At 38.7% G+C, this 19,992-nt stretch overlaps 1 protein-coding gene across 8 annotated transcripts in view; it reads right to left on the bottom strand.

Moving 5' to 3' along the window:
- Positions 1–19,710, bottom strand: part of Syncrip (synaptotagmin binding cytoplasmic RNA interacting protein) — a 26,831-nt gene extending 7,121 nt beyond the window's left edge. For 2 of the 8 annotated variants that reach the window (XM_078019647.1, XM_078019648.1), the window contains exons 1-8: positions 19,406–19,709; positions 17,027–17,186; positions 16,180–16,298; positions 15,948–16,055; positions 13,265–13,378; positions 12,991–13,167; positions 3,266–3,401; positions 2,127–2,332 (exon numbers count right to left, since the gene is read on the bottom strand). In XM_078019647.1, the coding sequence (XP_077875773.1) occupies positions 2,127–2,332; positions 3,266–3,401; positions 12,991–13,167; positions 13,265–13,378; positions 15,948–16,055; positions 16,180–16,298; positions 17,027–17,186; positions 19,406–19,693 (1,308 nt within the window). In that variant the 5' untranslated portion in view covers positions 19,694–19,709. Of the gene's footprint in view, positions 1–2,126; positions 2,333–3,265; positions 3,402–12,990; positions 13,168–13,264; positions 13,379–15,947; positions 16,056–16,179; positions 16,299–17,026; positions 17,187–18,524; positions 18,727–19,405 lie in introns of those variants that run through there. The other 6 variants (XM_078019646.1, XM_078019650.1, XM_078019651.1 and 3 more) reach the window with 6 other exon arrangements.
- Positions 19,711–19,992: the final 282 nt, after the last annotated feature.

The raw sequence follows: 19,992 nt of genomic DNA, 5'->3' as shown, positions 1-19,992 counted from the left end.
AAACAGACACTTTACCAAAGAAGATGGTGAAGCTGTCTCTGAACAGATGCTCAACATCACTTCTCATTGGGGAACCCATAACAGTACTGAGGTAATACTATGTATCTAATAAACTGCCAAAATCCAAAACACTAATACCAAATGTAAATGAGGATGTGAAGCAACCAAACAATTATTCACTGATGGGAGAGAGGGATGCAAAATGGCACACCTTTGGAAAAGTTTGGCAGCTCCCTACAAAACTAAATACTCTTACTAAAAGATCCAGCAATCCTGCTTCCCAATATTTACCCAAGAGTTGAAAACTTACACTCAGATGAAAACCTTCACACAGATGTTTATAGCAGCCTTATTTATAATAGCCAAAAGCTGGAAGCATCCAACATGAATTATAAAGCCACAGAAAGACATGGAAGATCCTTCTTACACGCCTCTTAAAAGAAGCCAATCTGAAAAGTCTACATACTGCATGATCTGAAAAGTCTACATACTGCAAGATTCCAACTATACGACATTCTGAAAAGGCAAAATTGAGACAGTAAAAAATGATCAGTGATTGCCAGGGGCTGGAAGGTAGCAATGAAGAGGCGAAGAATAAAGGATTGTGGGATGGAACCTTCAGGAACTGGGGCCTCACAAGAAGCTAGGTCACAGAAGTGTGCCCTTGGAAGGACATGGGAACTCAACCCTCCTCTTCCTCTCTATTGCCTGACTGCCATAAGATGAGAAGCTTCCTCTACTACACATCCCACCATAATATACTGCCTTGCTATAAGCCCAGAAGCCAAGTCAGCCAAGTGACTGGAGATAGAATCCTCCTGCCAAAATAAACTTTTCTACCCTTTTTCATGTAATCTCAGTTACACGAAAAGCTAACCAACATGTCATTATACATTTGTCAAAATTCATAAATGCACACCAAGAATTCTAATATGAACTATGAATTTTCAGTGTCCAACACTGGCTCAATTTTAACAAATGTACTAATCCAATGAAGGGTACTGACAGTGAGAAAAGCCCAGGACCGGATGGAGTGGGAAATCTATTTAAAAGGAAATACAGACTTTATACAGGAAATACAGACTTTATACTTGGTTGCTTTTAATTATTAATTATTCTGCAATAAAAAGGGGATAGATATTTCCTAATAATGTGAACAAGACCCTCTAGGAGAGCTATTCAATGTTTAAACTAACACAAGTGAAAAAAACTAATTAGGATCTGCTGCTGAAATCTTAGAGGAGGAGGAAATACTTAAAATACTAGTAAGAGGGTAGGGATATAGCTTAGTGGCAGAACACATTCCTGGCCCTGGATTTAATCCCACCATTGAGAAGGAGGGCAAAAAAAGATAAATTCTTATTTGAGAAGCTTTCTCAATATATAGTTAAAAAGTTTTTTGGCTATAAAACATTACCCTTTCTCCTAAAATACCTGAATAGTACCCAAATTTATTAATCCAAAGTGGTAACCCCATAAAAGCTTTATAAGTCAGAAGAAGCCCAAATATCTTCTGTCCAAGACCTTCAACTTTTAATAATACTGTTTTTCCGTCAGTTCACACACACTCTTTAGATTGACACCTAGCCTATTAAAGGGAATCTCTAAAAGATAAGCATAGAATAACTTAATTGCAAACTACACTAGTTTATAGTGAAGTGTTGACTCAAGATGTTTATTCTCACAGGATGTCTCAACTGATTGCTGAAGCAGGATGCCTAATAATAGCTAAACATTATAATTACAGCAGTTCTGCTGGGGCCAATACATCTCTCTATTTTTAGGAGTAAGACTTTTAACACAAAAACCATGTAAGCTAATGGCACAAGTCTCAAAAATTTTAAGAAATTGCTCTTAAAATCCACACAAAAATGGCACTGAACCATTTTCTATGGTATATGGACCACTTCATCATAAGATTATAATAGCTAAGTATCCATAATAAAATTTCCATATTCACTTTCCACACACATTTATTACTAGTATGTGGCCTCAAGGAAACAACACTTTTCTCAATTCAGAAATGTGATTTAAAACATGTACACAATTCATTTTATAAGTTTTCTCTCCTTTACCCTTCTCCCATTAATCCCTCAAAAATATTTGCTTAACTCCCCTATTATTACCTTTGCCATAACTTCAGGATCAGGATCTTCTATGGGATCTGCCCATTCAACAGTTCCAACATTTCCCCAGACCTTGACTTTACCACTCATTAACCTACGCCTTGCCTGGGCCGCTGTTTTGTGATCTTCATATTCAAGAAAGCAAAAGCCTCTGTTTTTTTTCTTGTCATCCGGTTGGTGGTATAAAATGACGTCTGTAAGACCCTCTGAAAGTAAGCAACCATTCCAGGGAAATTAGATAAAGTAACTACCAAGAATAAGGGCATGGAAGAATTTGTTTTTTCTAAGATACTAAATATCAATATAAAAAACTTCTTAAACTAGTCATCTTTACAAATGACTGTTAAAAAAAAAAGACCATTAAAAAAAGACCAAATGATTTTCTTAATCTACCCTTTCAAGTTTTTCTAATCCAGAAACCCCCTCAAAAGAAAATGTGACTTTATTGCCAAAATGACTGTTTGACTATACTGACTATTTTGCTTCCACTAATTCTATCAGAAACAGTTAATGATCTTTATATAATAATTTAGGAAAATGCCAGAATAAGTCAAACACAGACAAATTTTTTTAAGTAAACAAACACTGAAATTCTAATGGTACTTTTCTGACCTCAGGTATTAATATTAATTGTTTTAATTCAAAAGAAATTAGCAAATATTATTGCCTAAGAATTTTGAATATTCCCAAAGACTAATAATTTGCTAAACACTGTAAACAGACAAGAATGTTTTCTAATACAAGCCACCTGTCATTTTCAAGCTGTTAAAAAAGATGTTTTACAATTTGAAGAAATTATACCATATTAGCAATAACATTAATCTCAACTTATCAATAATACATATTTTAACACCTAAAAAGAACACACAAACAGAACTTTGTAAAACAAGAAGTAGAACAATGATTTGTGGACTCAGTTTAAATCCCACTAATTTACAGTTTTCCACAAATTATTTCCCAAAACTTTGTGCCTCTTTTTCCTTATTTAGAACATGGATCATCAACCTCATAAAGTTGTGGCAAGGACTCAATAAATCAACAAATGAAATGTTTAAAACAGTGCTTGGCAATCAGAAATACATGCCATTATCTTCATTATCATTAAAAGTTGCACCTCCTTTCAAATAAATCCAACTTACCTGTTACTTTGCTAAATTCTTCAAGAATCTGTTCCTTGGTTTTACTTTTAGGAATAGAGCCCACAAAAAGCCTATTGTTGGCAACTGAGATGCAGACACCAATGTGTTTTCCAGAACGAATTTCATGATTATTATACTGAAAGGGGAAAAAAGTGCACCATTTTTCAATTACTTGCATCAATTAGATGTATTTACCATAGAAGATCCCCAAGTCCCATACACAAAATCAAAATTTTTAACAAATTACCACTGTGTGAAAAGAATTTCATACTTGAAAAAATGGTTTACTTTAATTCCCATATAAAAATGAATTATAATCAGAACACATTGAAAAATTTTATGAATTTTTCACTGAATTCTTTAAATCCAGGGAGGAAGGTTTGAGCAGCTTAAATTCAAAATGATAATTCTACAACACCTTAACTTTTACTTAAATCCATTCTGCCAACCAATTATTTTCATGCAAAGGAATGCAAGTCCAGCAAGCTTTCTGCCTTCCTAACCGGTATATAAAATAGTTTTTTCTCTCTATTCTCTTGTAATAACTTGCAATAAGGAATTTTGTGTTTCAAATATATACATCTAAAAACAGAATTCCTTTTTATACTACTTTTTTTTTTTTTTTTTTTGATGGTGGTACTAGGAATCAAACCCAGGGGCACTTCACCACTAAGCTATATCTCCAGCCCTTTTGATTTTGAAAGGTCTTGCCAAATTGCCCTGGTTGGCCTTGGTTGCAATCCTCCTGCTTCAGCTTCCCAAGTCACTGGAATTAAAGACATGCACCTCATTTCACTTTCATTACGCACATAATAAATTCATGAAGGAAAAAGACAAATAGATTATGATGGTAAAACTATTATTATAAAACTACAGTAAAATGTAAATTCAATTTTCATGTAACCATGTCCTATAAAAAGATAAGATTAAAGGGCAGGTGCAAAATGATAAAAAATTATTTATAAATCAAAATACAGAAATATCCAAATTTTTTAATTTAAAAGTATCCAAATTATCTGGAAAAGTGGATTAAATGAATTATGTAGTTAAAACCACCTCAAAAATGTTATTAATAATTGTGGGGGTGACAGTAATTATTAATTCCTAACACCTGGCCTTAACATCAATTTCATACATACATACAAGTGGAAATAAACTAAAGAACCCACATTAATTTCCATACAACTTATAGAATGGCTTTATGGGGGGAAAAACATTCTTTATTACTTATTACTCTCATTTTTGCACAATAGGTACATCAGGTATAACAGAAAAAAACAATCCACAAAGTCAATTCTTCCATATCCCTTTTCCATCTCCAGATAATCAAAATTAAACAAAGTTCACACACTGCACCTCAATTCAGATCAGTTTCATACTTTCTACCTGCCTGGCTCTGTTCAAGCTATCCAAGTCTCTGGACACCGTGGTCCCAAATTTATCTCTATATTTATGTCAAAGACAAGAACCTTGGGGCTGGGGTTATGGCTCAGCCTTGCACATGCAAGGCTCCGAGTTCAATCCTCAGCACCACATAAAAATAAATAAAGGTATCCAACTACAACTAAAAAGTAAATATTTTTTAAAAAGAACTTTTTTTAAAATCATTTTTCCTATTGAAAAAATTTCTGCAGTGCACAATGGCACACACCTGTAATTCCAGCAATTTGGGATCCTCCCAAGGTCAGCCTAGGCAAATTATCAAGACCCTGTCTCAAAATAAAAAAATGAAAAGAGCAAGAGATACAGTTCAGTGGTAGAGCCCCCCCAGGGTTCTCAATGGCTCCCTATCACCAAAAAGATAAAGTTCAATGCTTGAACATCAAAAGCCCATCCTAAAACTCCTGGCTACTTTCCCTTTCTCTCCACAATAACTTATTCATTTATTTATATCAGTTCTCAAGTGTGCAATACTTTCAAAGCCTCTGAAGAAAAACTTCTACCAAACTCTTCCAAATACCAGTAAAACAGACTTCAACCATTAAATACTCTGCAATTCCTCAGTCCTATAATGGTTAACAAAAACACCCTTTCATGTTAACAAAGACCAATAGTCCTCAATGGGAGTAACTTTGCCCCTAGACAAGGCATCTGACATTACTGGTTGTCTTAAGTTGTGTAGGTGTGTGTGGGGGGAGGAAGGTTGTCTTGCCACTGGTATTTATTGGGTAAGTAAATGTCAGTAATACTGGGAAACATCCTACCATTCACACAGGACAGGACAGCCAATCACAACAAAGAATCATCTACTCTAAATAAAACAACACGAGTGGTGAGGTTGAGAAATCCTAATACTGTTTTCTAACATATCACGTAAGGTCTATTTACCTGTTTTTCTTTTCCATCAACCCAAAAGCCTCTTCGAAGCAGAAACATTTGTTATCAGAAAATATTGTCACTATGATTCAATCTGTCATTGTTTGAGATTATGGATAATTAGACTATAATGCCTTATTTCTACAAACAGGTCAACCTAAGAACATAATAAATTGCATTTAAACATGTACACCCCCCAATAGATTTTTATAACCAAGCATCAAACAGCTAGCCTTAGTGGCATGTCAATGATATGATTTGGTTTTCTAGTCTGTAACTCTTAAAAAGTGACAAAAACTATAGAAATATTAAAAAAAAAAAAGGAAGGAAGGAAGGAAATACAAATGTTTAAAGGGAAAAACAGGAGTTTCAAGGGTAACACTAGTGGTATCATAATCATCATCATCATCATGTATTTTGTTTTCCAAAAATTCTAAAAGTGAAGTTAATTAAGAAATATATAACTTAACAAAAACATGAATTCTTAGATATACCAACAAAATAATATTGAAAGCAAAAATAATGCTCACAAAAACTCTAGCAGTGAAAGGCAAGGCAATAGAGGAAAAAAATTCCCTCAAGGCATCAATCAGAAATATAGGGAGGCCAATCCATTGATTATGCTGGTAGTGTAGCCAACACTTCCGGCAACTACCAATATAATCAATGCTGTCTCTTATAAATTATTATTTTTATTATTATCTACAGAAAAAACATTTCTTTCCTTCTAACCCATCATGCCAGCTCGTTTCTGAACAATATAACATGAATATTTAGCAAAAGTTATAAAATAAACTTTTTCTCCCACATTCAAAGAAAACTTAGAACAGGTAACACAGAATAAATTAGCTCTCCAATGAAAACAGAAGTCTTTAAAGGAGCGAAGAAACCTTGTGGGCATACTATCCAAATAAAACAAAGTACTCAGAAATAAACATTTCTTGAATGTTCCATCTATGAAGTTATGTGTATTTAAGTGTCCAAATGCTTAATCTTTCTCACTCCAGTACCAATCTTTCACCTTAAGTAACAAATCTCATCTCAGCAAGCAGGTTAACAACAGTCTAGTTTCATGGTGAAAAGGAAACACAAAAATCTAAGCCTGAAGAGAAACTCAAATTTAACCCTAACCACTCACAGACAAACATGAGACCTTTCCTACTTTTGGAAGGTGAGCCCTAGCTTTAGGCCCAATGCCACAATTGGGTCACCAAATATAAAGATGAACTTTGACCATTCAATGTGGTTTCAATACTTAAGTATCCAAATAGGAGGTTTGGGAGTTCTTAAATACAGAACTTAAATATTTCATCTAGGCTTAAATTTTTAAGTCATTTTTTCCTTCTTCATCTACATCAGCTACCAAATTCCCATAAATTTAGCAGTTTCAGATATGGAATCTGATCAGTTCTAACTCTTCTCAGTGAAGTTACTACCTCCCCCAAGCCCACCCATTTTAATTTTAAGCATTACTTGATGCTTATATTGGGCCTTAATCTACTTCCCTAGAAATTCTAAAGTAAATCCATTTCTTCCCCAAATGACAGCACTTCATTTACTGTACAAGTTCATGACTCAGTTGTTCTCTATGATTGACTAATTATTCCTTCTTTGATAATGGCAAACTAAAATGCCTCCAAGAGACTGGCAGTATCATTTAAGAATGTCACTCATAACACAATATTAGTAGATGCAGACTAAGATTGAGAATTTTAGATCGGACAGGAGACCACTAATTTTCCACTTCTTGACACCATACACTCCTATTATAGGTAGTCCATGGTATTTAGCTTATTTGGCATTCACATCATATTGCTGACTCACAGCACAGCTTGTTTTACAAAGGACTTCAATTTTGTCAACTCCATTCTATTAGTAGTCCAAATCTGACTACCTTATCCTATCGAAGTTTTTCAAACCTTGATTTTATCACCCAAGGCATTATCCTCATGGCTTACAGATTCAACACCTTTCAGACCAACTATACCCTCACATAAGGTACTTATAAAAATTTAGATAAGTTCTACAAAATATCACTAGTAGTCAATCATTTCTCTATTCAAAATCTTTGCCCTCTATTGCTGCCATTCTCCTTTTGTCCTTTTTTCTCTTCATCCAAATATCCTTCATTATTCAAACATTTACATAAAGCCACCACACCAAGGCTCAAACTTTAATGGGACTAGGCAGTTCTAAACTACCACCTTCTGGCATTGGTTTTTTTAAGTTTTATATCCTACTTATTTCCTCAAAACAGTTTTAACTATGTCCACTTGCTTTCTTCAGTGTGCTGCTGAAATCTTTCACACAATCCTTCTCTACCAATCCTAATTAAAAACAATCTCTCCCTTCATCCTTTCTTCACTCGTTTCACCATATGCCTACATTTTAACTGCAGTTGTCTTCTAACAAACTTCTCTAACGTCAAAAAACTTGTGTATCCATAATAAACCTTTTCATGTTAAACATAATAAATACTTGCTAAATTTCTACTAAAGTATTTTGTGATCTATTTTGTTAGCTGCATTCATTAAAACAGTTTTACCTACATTATGTTGGTAGTACAACTGTGGTAAATAAAACCGTCAGTGGCTGTTAAAATTTTGACTGTCAATGTGCAAACAAAGATCTCATCTAGGGCTGGGGATGTGGCTCAAATGGTAGCACACTTGCCTGGCAAGCATGAGGCACTGGGTTTAATCCTCAGCACCACATAAAAATAAACATATTTTAAAAAACCTTAAAAAAAAAAAAAAAGATCTCATCTACTCCAGTGTTTGTAACATAGACACTAGTAGCATTTTCACCAGGACATTTTCATTATTTGGACTGTCATAGCACTGCAGCACCATTGACCCTAGCCTCCAATTCCAGTAGCATACCAAATAAATATGCATAACACACTTGCCTGCCCTTCTTTCTGGTTACTCTAATAATCAAAACCCCATATATTCCCAAATAGGTGAGGGGAAAATTCATTATCACACACTCATCTAATCCCTATATCTGATGATAGCACAGAATAAATAAAATTACTGCAAATGAAGACTACGAAACCTTTGAGCTACATAGAAATATAAATTATTGGGTCAAACGATGTATTAGATGGCACTAGTCAGCCAGTCAGGTTATTTACCATCTATTACATAGTGGCACTGTTCTAAAAAGTTAGTGATATGGGGTGGATGGCTTATATTCTTTTACTAAGTCAAGAAATAATTTTAGCAGGGCACAGTGGTGCATGCCTGTAATCACAGTGACTCATGAGGCTGAGACAGGAGGATTCCAAGTTCAGCCAGCCCTTAGCAATTTATTGAGGCCCTAAGCAACTGGGCAAGACCCGTCTCTAATACAAAAAAGGGCTAGGGAAGAAGCTCAGTGGTTAAGTGCCCCTAGGTTCAGTCCCAGGTACCCAATAAACAGAAATAATTTAAGCAATACCTTAAAATTTTGTTTTTGGCTTCTTTAACTCACAATTACCTACACAAAGCAGGAAGCACTATTATAGATATGTATGTATTTATTTTCGATGCAGCACCTGAGACTTCATGCATACCAGGGATATACTCTACCCCTAAGACACACACCCAGTCCAGCAAAACCTATTTCATAAAGATCAGGATATAACTGGAAGTTAATAGTATAACTGGAAGGTAAGCTGCTCAAAGTCAGGAAAGGCTTTCCAACAGGACCTTACTGATAAGTCAACAGCAGTAACATCTGGGCTGCTTTCCAAGTGTAGAAAAGCAAAATAGCAGAAAGTGGTTTAGAGATAAAAATGGCCATGGTTTATTTGGAAGACAAAAAAGAAGGGCAAGTGAAGCTGTTAAGAGAAAGATCATGAAAGGAGGAAGAGGTAGGCAAGGACTTGATTGGCTATGCATGGTTTGGAAGTTTTCAGCATGGGAATATTATCTAATCTGTACTGTTAAATGTAAAGGACAACAGAAGTCAGTGAGAGTAGTCAGGATTCTTCAGTAGTCCCAATGGTACAAATGGTACCATAGTGTTAACAGCAAAGATGGTATAGGTGATAGATGCCAAAAATATATTGGCAGTGGAGGCATGACTTACCTTGTGAGCTCTTTTTAACACTGACTAAACTACTAGATAATTTAAAGAATCACACTACTTGGTGTCATAATTTGTACTGATGGATTCAATTGTGGTCTAGTTAATGTAGCACTTAGCACAAAGCCTGTCCCTCAAAAAGTACTCAAGTGGTAACTATTAATTACCTTTTCATAAGTTTAGATACTATCTCCCTAGCTAGATTACCATCATTTAGAGATGGGCTTGTTTTACTCCCCCAAAATACAAAGCAGATGTTGGTTGAAAATATGGTCATTCAAGAATGCTGCAGTTTCTTGTAACTCCATGCTTCTTCTGCTAGTAAGATCCATTAATCCATTTTTACAAGTAATCCACATGCAAATTATAATCTGTAAATTTTTAATCTTGGATAACAATTGCTGAATCAGTATTTTTTTTTTTAAAAAAAGGACAAACTAACTTTCAACCTCAAGATATTCAAGACACTCAAATGTTTCAATTTTTTCTGATGTATAAATAAATGCAGAATGGGGCTGGGGATGTGGCTCAAGTGGTAGCGCACTCGTCTCGCATGCGTGCGGCCCAGGTTCAATCATCAGCACCACATACAAAGATGTTGTGTCCGCTGGAAACTAAAATAAATATTAAAATTCTCTCTTTTAAAAATAAATAAAAATGCAGAAGAGGTACTTTCACAACATTTGTCATGTATAACAACAGTGACACTTCAATTATATAAAACCGCATCTTTGTTGTAACTCAAAAAGAGAATCTCAAGATAAAATACAAGGGACAGTTTCCAAAATATGCTCCCTTGAGGAATGTATTTAGGAAGAAAAAAGGCATTTCCACAACTGAATACAAAGTAGCAAAAAACACTGAAAATTAATTTCAGGGTTTTTTGTTTGTTTTTTACATATTTTTCCAGAATGTTTAAATTACATCACTTCCTCTAAAAACCTAATCCTTGCTTTTATTGCTGTATTTAATCAAACCTCTCAAATCCTATCCACAATAAAAAATTCTTTTAAAAAAAAAGCAAATATGTCCAACTCAACCCAATGGACATACATCAATACCACCCACCCACACACACACACACACACACACACACACAAAAAAAAAAAAAAAAATTAAGGCACCAAAATGCAAAGCCTCCTGGTTTGTCAAATAGTAAAATACAATTGTACCCTCAGATAAGGACTCAAATCACAACAGAGAAACCCATAAAGAAGTGGTAAAGGTTTAGGACAAGAGTTAGTTCATAGACCATCAAAAAGGCTGCTTGGTTATTTATAAGAAATTTCTATATGAGTTAGAACATTTGCATCTTAATATTTATATTAATATATAGTAACATAGGCTAAAGAAGATATAAATAAGTGTCCTCTACCAATGCAATTTTGCAACAACTTTGTAGAAACCTGTTAAGCTAAAACAACTATCCAAACTAAAACACTTCAAAATATACTTACTGGCACTCAAGACACTGACCTATTTTTACTATAAGCCTTCTAGAAATCATCTAGAAACAAGAAATCTACCATAACAAATATAGTATGACATCAAAAATTAAATAATCTACAATTTCAATTTAATGGTTCTTTTCAAAAATGATTCCAATACCACATCTCTGGCTAAATTTTGTATTAGGTTTTTATAACAAGATAGTTCATTGAGTTTCTCTATCATTCTGCATTTTCATATTAAAACAGCTGCTTTTATTAAAAAAAGAAAAGTGGGGCTGGGGTTGTAGCTCAGCAGTAGAGTGCTTGCCTCGCATGCGTGAGGCCCTGGATTCAGTCTCCAGCACCATGTAAAAATAAGTTAAAAAAGAATAATAAAGATACTCACTGTGTTCATCTACAACTAAAAAAATATTTAAAAAAAAAAAACACCTTACTACCACTTTTTTGCTACCCAGAAAAAATACTCTGAAATTAAGCATGTAATTTCTAAAGTATCTCTTTCTAAAGCTCCAAAAAGTCCTTTATTATACCCGAACTGATAAAACCAAAATTTTGACAGCTCCAAGGTTACAATGCTACCAGTGAATGGCTCCCTATGAACCAATATCCCCTCTGAAATAGGAAGCATTCTTTTAAGGAGAGCAGCTACTCCTTACTAAGTGACAAAATTCCTGATTTCTCTCTTTAAAGAAACCCATTTTTCTAATGTTAAATCTCCGCAACACTCAATTATGTGTACACACACACACACACACAATGTAAGAATTCAAGCAATACAGAACAGCAAAATAAAGCATACTGATTTTTCTCTTTAAAGTCTGCCTTAAAATATGATACAGGTTGAGCATCCAAAATCTGAAAATCAGAAATCCAAATAAGATGCACAAAACCTTGGAATTCTGAAGCATTTCAGATTTTTGCATTAGGGACACTCAACCATTAAAGCCTATGCAAATATCCCAAAACTGGAAAAACTCTGAAATCTGAAATATACTTCTGGTTCCAAGTATTTTGGATAAAGGATATTTAACCTGTATATATGGGAAAAAAATATATTTTTAGAAGAAATTACTCAAGAGTTTTCTCAGAATTATCACAAAATATTAGATGAGGCAAAATTTAAAAACATCTGTCCAGTGAGTGACCCATCTACAAAAGTTTCCTTCTACTTGTACTCCTTGTTAAGTTCCATAGGGTTAAATTAACCTCTGGCTCTTAAATTTTAAATAAATCATTGAAACCTTGATTCATAGAATTTAATAAAACTTTTGGCACATGCATATAGTTCCAGCTACTTAGGAAGCTAAGGCAAGAGGATCACTTAAGCCCAGGAGTTCAAGACCAGCCTGAGCAATGCAGTAAGACTCCATGGGGGGGAGGGGGGGAGTTTGAAGTTAAACAAGCCATTTTAAACATTAAAACTTCTTTACAAAGTCAGAGAAACTAACTAGGTTTTCACCTACCTGATATTTTTAAATCAAATATTGCCACTCAACATAAAACCCCTTATGGCATTATCTAGAAATTTATAACAACGCCTTTGTAAATTTTTGAAAAATATGGCACAGATGCAGCCAGAAAACTATGAGAGGACTATTAGTTATTTTCCTAAACTTTTCCACATTCCTATAAATTTAAATTCACACAAACACACATACAAAAACCCTATCTTTATACCAGGTGTTTCAAGAACTAGTAACCAGGAATTCTACATACTACTCATAGATCCTGACTCTAAAACTATTTGTGTAAATACTTCACAATGTTTACACAGAAAATGCCGAATATATTGCCCAATGAAAGGCACAATAAAAGAAAAAACCTGGCAATAAAGATAGTGAATATGAAGATTTGGGAGGAGGGGACAACAACAACAAAAAATCTTACCAATTTAACAGCCTCTTGAGCTGCTTCTTTTGTACAAAAAGTGACAAACGCATAACCTCTATTGAGACCAGTGAGTGGATCCATCATTAGACGAAGATCCCATATAGGTCCAGCTTTCTCAAATAATGGAACAAGCTCATCCTCAAACAGATCTCTTGGGATCTTCCCCACAAATATCTGTAAATTAAATATGAAGTAAAAACCATGGAGAATTCTTTAGGAAACCAGATACCTGTGCTTTATTACAAAAGGTACAAGTTTTTAGTTTCTTTACCTCAGTGCCAACAGAAGGCTGCTGACCTGAATAAACGGAATCTGGAGGCGGTCCCCCATACTTCCTCTGTCCAGTGGTCACATCAAGTGTGTAGCCTGTTCTTTCCAAGAGTGCCTTCAAAAGTTCAAACACCATTGACATTTTTAGTATTAGACTATCTATATTCACACATTTATAGTAGTTAAAAATCAACCTTGTTCAAATCTTTCTAATTATCTTAGCAACATTCCCCCATAAATATATTTCTGGGATCTGTTTAAAATTTTCCCTTTAATATGTACTTATTGCCCTGAACATACTGTCAAAACTTCAGGATCCTCTGCCAAATTAAAATAATCTCAATTACTGGTGGTGAAAATTAAGCTCCATCAACAACTTCCAGGAGAGGGTGTATCCACTCCACTAATACCTCCTAAAAAATAACTGCACCTAACTTGATTAACTACAAATTTCTTACCAAATTCCCTGCACCTGACTCCTAGGTACACACTGCCATTCTGGGCATTTTGTCAACCCCTGAAGATATTATACTCCCCAAACCAAGGAAATTGCATGGAAATGGAAGGAGACCCTCACTGTTATACAAAATTACGTATAAGAGAAAGTAAGGGGAAAGGGGGGGGGAAACAAGGGAGAGAAATGAATTACAGTAGATGGGGTAGAGAGAGAAGATGGGAGGGGAGGGGGTATAGTAGAGGATAGGAAAGGCAACAGAATACAACAGACACTAGTATGGCAATATGTAAAACTTGAATGTGTAACTGATGTGATTCTGCAATCTGTATACGGGGTAAAAATGGGAGTTCAGAACCCACTTGAATCAAATGTATGAAATATGTCAAGAACTATGTAATGTTTTGAACAACTAATAATAAAAAAAGAAGAAGAAACAACTTGGGAAGTACAGGAAAAACAAACTCGTATTATTTGACATTAAAGTACCATGCATCACAGGTTAGCACAGGTAATTCAGAAAAGTCAAAATGACTAAAAAATTTATGATATTGCAACAATGTAATTTAACTTCTACATTTTATCTCCCTGAAAGTGAACTGTTAAAATTTACACAACTCATTTCACTTAAGAGGAGGAGTTTCTCTTCACTCCTTATAATGGTAGGCAAAAGTACAAAAGAGTAGCCCATTAATCTTTAATAAAGTCAATAATTAGTCCCACCTCTCTACCACCTCAGCCACAAAACAAACATGGTTTTCTCTAAACAACAAAACCAATCAACTAATTAGCTGGTAATTCTGAAATTAAAAAAAAAAAAGTCCTATGACAAAACTTGTTAAAATGTTGTCAAATGGTTTGGGGTGGCCACGTTTTTCTTGTTTGTTTTTAACATTTTCTACCCAAAGAACATTAAATATGAAATTATTAAGCTAGGAATGTAGTCTTTGCCTAGCATGCTTGAAGTTCTGGGTTTAATCTCCAGCATATCAAAAAGAAAGTTATCATTCATTTACAAAAACACATAATTCACATGCAAAAAAAGCCTTTGTTCTTCAACTTTATAACCAAGAAGTTCACAAGAAGCTACTTAAAGTAGTTCTTTCTTCTTTAACCCCCAATTAGGACTGCTTCATAGTACAACACTGGGTAACAAAACTAAAAATATATGACTATCACATAAACCAAATAAATGGCTTATTCCTATTCTCATATGTCATCTGTGCTAGCAGAATTATGCTTTCTTTTAACTTAATCTATGACCCAAATAACACCTTTTGTCAATGTATTTAAAAAAAAAAAACTTACTCCCCATCAAACATCCTATAAAAATGTCTATCACAATTTAGATACCATTAAAGCTTTAAACTACCTCCTTCCAAACACAGAATTGAAAGACATTCAATTCGCTAACAAATAGACTTTAAAATTTCAACTTCTTGGTTGACATCAAGCTAATTCCATCTTCCAATCTTATCTATATTACAAGATTCCCTCTTCCCCTCTATTAAAACCTTATCTAACATCTATGCCTTTCTTACTAACTTGTCTTCTCAAACCCTAACTCTTGGCCCAAGAACAGTGGTGCAACTATAAAAGAACACAAAATTAAAAACTAACATGAACCATATTTCTATGAACCAGAAAACTCACCAACACAAAGATCAAAATCTAGCTGAATTTAAGGCCATTTAATCTCCCATGACCTTAAAATTACCCAAAAAAGCCTTTCACCCCATTTGTTTCTCATTTACATTCCCACACTGAACAATCACTGTTAAAGGTTATTTTAGAAATAAAACAAGCTAACCTTAATAAAAGATACTAATGCAAGAAGCAGTGTTAAAATTACAAATTCACTGGGGCTTGAGCCTTTTATGATAATAAAACAGCAGCTTACTACACACTTTCTACCAGCAGGTAGAAAAGTAAACCAATTCCTCCCAGTTTGATCTGTATAAAAAGTATCTAGATATATAATGGATAGGTTTCTTTAAATGTTTTATTTGGCATATTAATAACCCATATTTAAACATCAGTAGCTAACAAGAACAGCAAATTGTTTTAGAAACAGAAATAATTTTAAAATGTCCAATTACTTTCAAAAAACAGTAATTAGAAAAGACGAACAATCTTTAAAATATAAATACATCTATGTCACACCCAAGGAATATTTATCAAAGCTACAAAATGGTTAAGGGAACTTCAAAAGGAATTTTTAAAGACATACCTTAATTTTTGCTTCATCTGGTCCTTTACTAGAATCTGCAACTTTGGTCCCCTGTTTTTCTCTCTGCCTATAAGTCTTCATGACTCCACATAAAAAGGCACTTTTGTTCTGCAAAAAAATTTTCCATTCATATTTAACAATTACCATTTATATGTCTAATAAAGCCAAAATGTGTGTATCAAAACTAATCAAAATTTTTAATCTTTCTACACTGACATTAAATTAACATTACCTGAACATGAGAGAGATCACTGTCTTTAAACTGTTGAAGAACTGCCAATGCGCCGTCTTCATTGAACTCTTTTAAAGCTTCGATAGCTCTTTCATCTAAATCACTATGTGCAACTAGCCCTGGAGAAGAGAAAACTTAATTAGTTATCAACTTTCAACATTTCTGAAAAAGTTAAAAATAATAAAAGTCCTGTATAGGCCAATATACGTATGTTTGTGACAACAATTTTATTCCCCTTATCTGCCTAATGAAAAACAAACATTCCTTAGCCACTCAAAATTGCAATCTGAACTAAATAATGCCTCTCAACCACACAATACAAGTCAACTTATTTTACATTGTTTTGTGTCCAAGTCAGATGATTCTCAACACTACCTTATTTCTACAGTAAATATACAGACTTACAAATCCTAAAGTCAACCAACAAAATACCAAGCATGACAACTGAACATCTACTCAATTACAAGTACCACTAGAAAAAAGAACCACCACACCAACACAGACAACAAGTCTACAGTTACCAAGTTATTTAACAAGAATCCTATTATAAAAATACCCAAAAAAGTCACATGGGCTGCTCCCAACATTTAGCAGCTGTTGCTACTGTCATATAGTTATCCATCAGGCCAGCCAGCCTTCCCCTAGGGAGGGCCTATCCCTACTTAACACTTCCCTCCCTCTACACACCTTAATCTCTAGTTCAAACCTATGTTAACCAACTATCAGAACAAGTCAAATCTCTAGTTCCCACACTTATTGGAAACCACAAAAAGTTGCTATTTTAGCTCAAAGCCAGAAATCGAATAGAAAAATTTCATAATGTAATTTTGCAAGTGTTAGTTCTTACCTGCAACGTAAATTTCATCTAGTTTTTCAGCAACTTTCTGTGGTAAACCAGCATCAAGCAATGTCTGAAAATTTTCTGAATGGATAACTGCAGAAGTAGTATCCATGGGCTCTTCAGTACCATTTCCATTAACATGTTCTGTAGCCATGTTTCCAGAGATCTGTTCAAACGCAATAAGCAAAATTAAACTAGGATCTTCAAACAGAATACAGGACAATATGAGAGCCCCAATCTTTACTTTCTCTACCACTTACTACACCAATCAACCTGTGCCTCCCTTGAAAAAAAGCCTTACTTTAGACACTATCGCCTGACAAGCCAGATTTGGAGCCCAGGGCACAGAAGGACCAATATGCTATATTCTTCCTGAGCACCACCCCTGACTCACCTGCTAACACTCCCTAGAAAAACCATATTACAAAGGAAGCCCAATCAGCACGGAGACGAGTCGGCGTGCCACATGCAGCTGTCCCCGTACGGAGAAAAAGGTGTGTGTAAAGAAAGCAAAGCTGGGCTCGTCCCTCTCCAAGGTAAACCCCCAAAGTGCGCTTTTCCCGCCTGCCGCTTATAGATCAGTAACAACAGCCAGCGAAGAACAAAGCGTTCACACAAGACACCTTCCCACCACCCAATTTCTCCACCCTTCACCCCCACACCCCAAAGCCCGCCCCCGACTCCGCACCCAGAGCGGCAGCCTCACCACTGCAGCCGCCAGGAGCCCATTAGAAACACGTGCTCTACGCCTTCAAAATGTCCTACAACTTCCTTCAACGGAAACCCACCAAGTCCCAGGCCAAGACGACCATCACTGGCTCCCAAAATCAACCCGCAGCCGCGGTCCGAGCCCCCAAAACGCTGCAGAAGCACAACCTCGCCCCTCAACACCCAGGCCGCGGCGGCGCCAGGCCACAGGCTCTCCCCGCCCCCAGCGCCGCCGTCTCCGCCGTGACACATGGCTCTCTGCCTCGGGCGCTCCCCGGGCGCCGGCGACCCCCGGCCTCCCGCCCGGCCAAGACTTGACCCGGGGCGCGCGGTGGAAACCCCCAGCCCCAGCCCCTCGGTGCAGTGACTGCGGCGCCGGGACCGACAAGCCCGCGGCTTGAGGGCGTTCCGCGGACAGCCCCACGCCTGCAAGACCCCGAGCACCGCCCAAGCACGCCGCACGGCCGCGGGACCGGCTCCTCTCCGCCCACTCCCGCGGCGACGGCCACGACACCACCAACTCTGCCGCCGCTCGCGGTCCGCGCGGGCCACGGGGCCGCGGAGGCACCTCCTCCTGGAGCGCCGTAGACAAAGCCCGAACGGCAGCAGCACATGGAGAGGAGGAAGTGGCGGCGCGAGCCGCGGCCTACTCCCAGACAGCCCCAGTCAACGTGCTCCTCTGCCCCTTGGAATCCATTTTCCAGAAAAGCCGGTTTCTCCCCGAGCCGCCCTCCCCCAGTTCACTCCACAATGTCATGGAGCTCCCCTCCCAGACCCGGGTCCTGGCGGTCGTTACCTCCCCGTTCGGCTGCGGCGGAGGAATCCTGTCCGAAGGGATCGGGTTGCGGGAAACGCGTGCTCGCTGCTCCCTATGTCCGGCGCGAGTGGAGCTGTTGTAAAATGGCGGCCGAAGCTCACGCCGCTGGCAGCAAACCCGATCCAGTTCCACTCGCCTCCGAGCGCGCTCCCGGTGCGCGCGCGCGCCCCCGCGTGACCCCCCTTCCCTCCCCTCCCTCGCGCGTCCGCTTCTCTCACTCCTCAGCCCCTGCCCTCCTCCAGCTCCTCCTTCTCCCCCTACCACCTCTACCAGCCTCCGTCCGCCCTCTTCTCTCGGCCTTTCTTCTTCCCCTCCTTGCTCCTCTCTCCCACCGTTTTCACTCCCGTCTGCGGCCGCTCAGGCACGAGTGGCCGCCTTTCCTCTCCTCGTTCGCACTCTCGCTCACTCCCTCCTTCGTTCGCTCTATCTCGGCCCCGTCCCCCAGTCCCTGCCGAGTCGGCTCCTCTCTTTCTCTCTCCCGCGCTGACGTGACGACGTAGCCTACGCCTCGGGACGCGCGCCCGCGGGCACCGCCCCCACGCCCCGCCACCTCCCTCGCTCCTCACGGGGGGGGGGGGGGGCGAGACCCCGCCCTTCCGCTCCGGCAGCGGCCTAGGGGCCGAGAGTGAATGAAAGGCCCGCCCCTTCCCCTCCCGGCACTCCCCCTCCCACTCCCCTCCTGGCGGGGCGGGCCGGCTCAGCATGTCCCACTCGTTCTCCTTTGTCAGGAGACAGGCATCTCCCCACCCCGCCCCACCCCCCCGCCGCAGCCCCACGCGTCTGCCCCACCCCCGCCGGGGCCGGGGGAGCATGGGGCTGGGGGCGCAGAGTGCGGCCGCAGCTTCTCCGAGGGCACCCACCGGTCGGTGCGCCGGCCCCCGCCCCGGCGCCGCCGCCGCGTAGTCGTTCCAGGCGGTGTCCACGCCGCCGCCACCCCGCGCTCTTCTCGCTCGGGAAGCTGCAGGCGCACGTGTCCCCCGGGGCGGGGCGAGGCAGACAATGGGGCCGCGGGGGAGGGGAGCGGCGGGGAGACCCGCGGATCTTTGCTCTGCTGGGTCGGCGGGACTGGAGTGCGGGAGTCTCCCTGGGGAGACCCGGTTTCCCCAAATGGACAGTGCGGCTTCCCGGAGCCCCGCACGGCTCAGCATTCACGAGAATCTTGCGGGAAGGGAGGGGCGCGCCGGACTCGGACGAGGAAACCCCAGCTGCTTTTGAAGGGGGAACGGGGCAGGCTTTGCCGGAGCCAGGAGTGGCTCTCTCCTCGGGGTGATACCAAGGCCAGATTTGGAAGCGAAACCACCCGGTGGTGAAGGGTTGTGCAATATTCCGTTTCTGTCCCTGGCCTTTTAAGCAGTTAAGGGCTCCTCCTGGCACAGTTTGAGCAACTTGAAACAGCACAAAGCTGTGTGGTTAGGACAACTGTGAGGAAAATATCAGTGTTTCTTTT

Source organism: Ictidomys tridecemlineatus, chromosome 8 (genome assembly GCF_052094955.1).
Source record: "Ictidomys tridecemlineatus isolate mIctTri1 chromosome 8, mIctTri1.hap1, whole genome shotgun sequence".
Taxonomy (NCBI): Eukaryota; Metazoa; Chordata; class Mammalia; order Rodentia; family Sciuridae; genus Ictidomys; species Ictidomys tridecemlineatus.
Note: the sequence above shows the minus strand (reverse complement) of the source record. Positions and strands in the feature narration are given on the sequence as shown.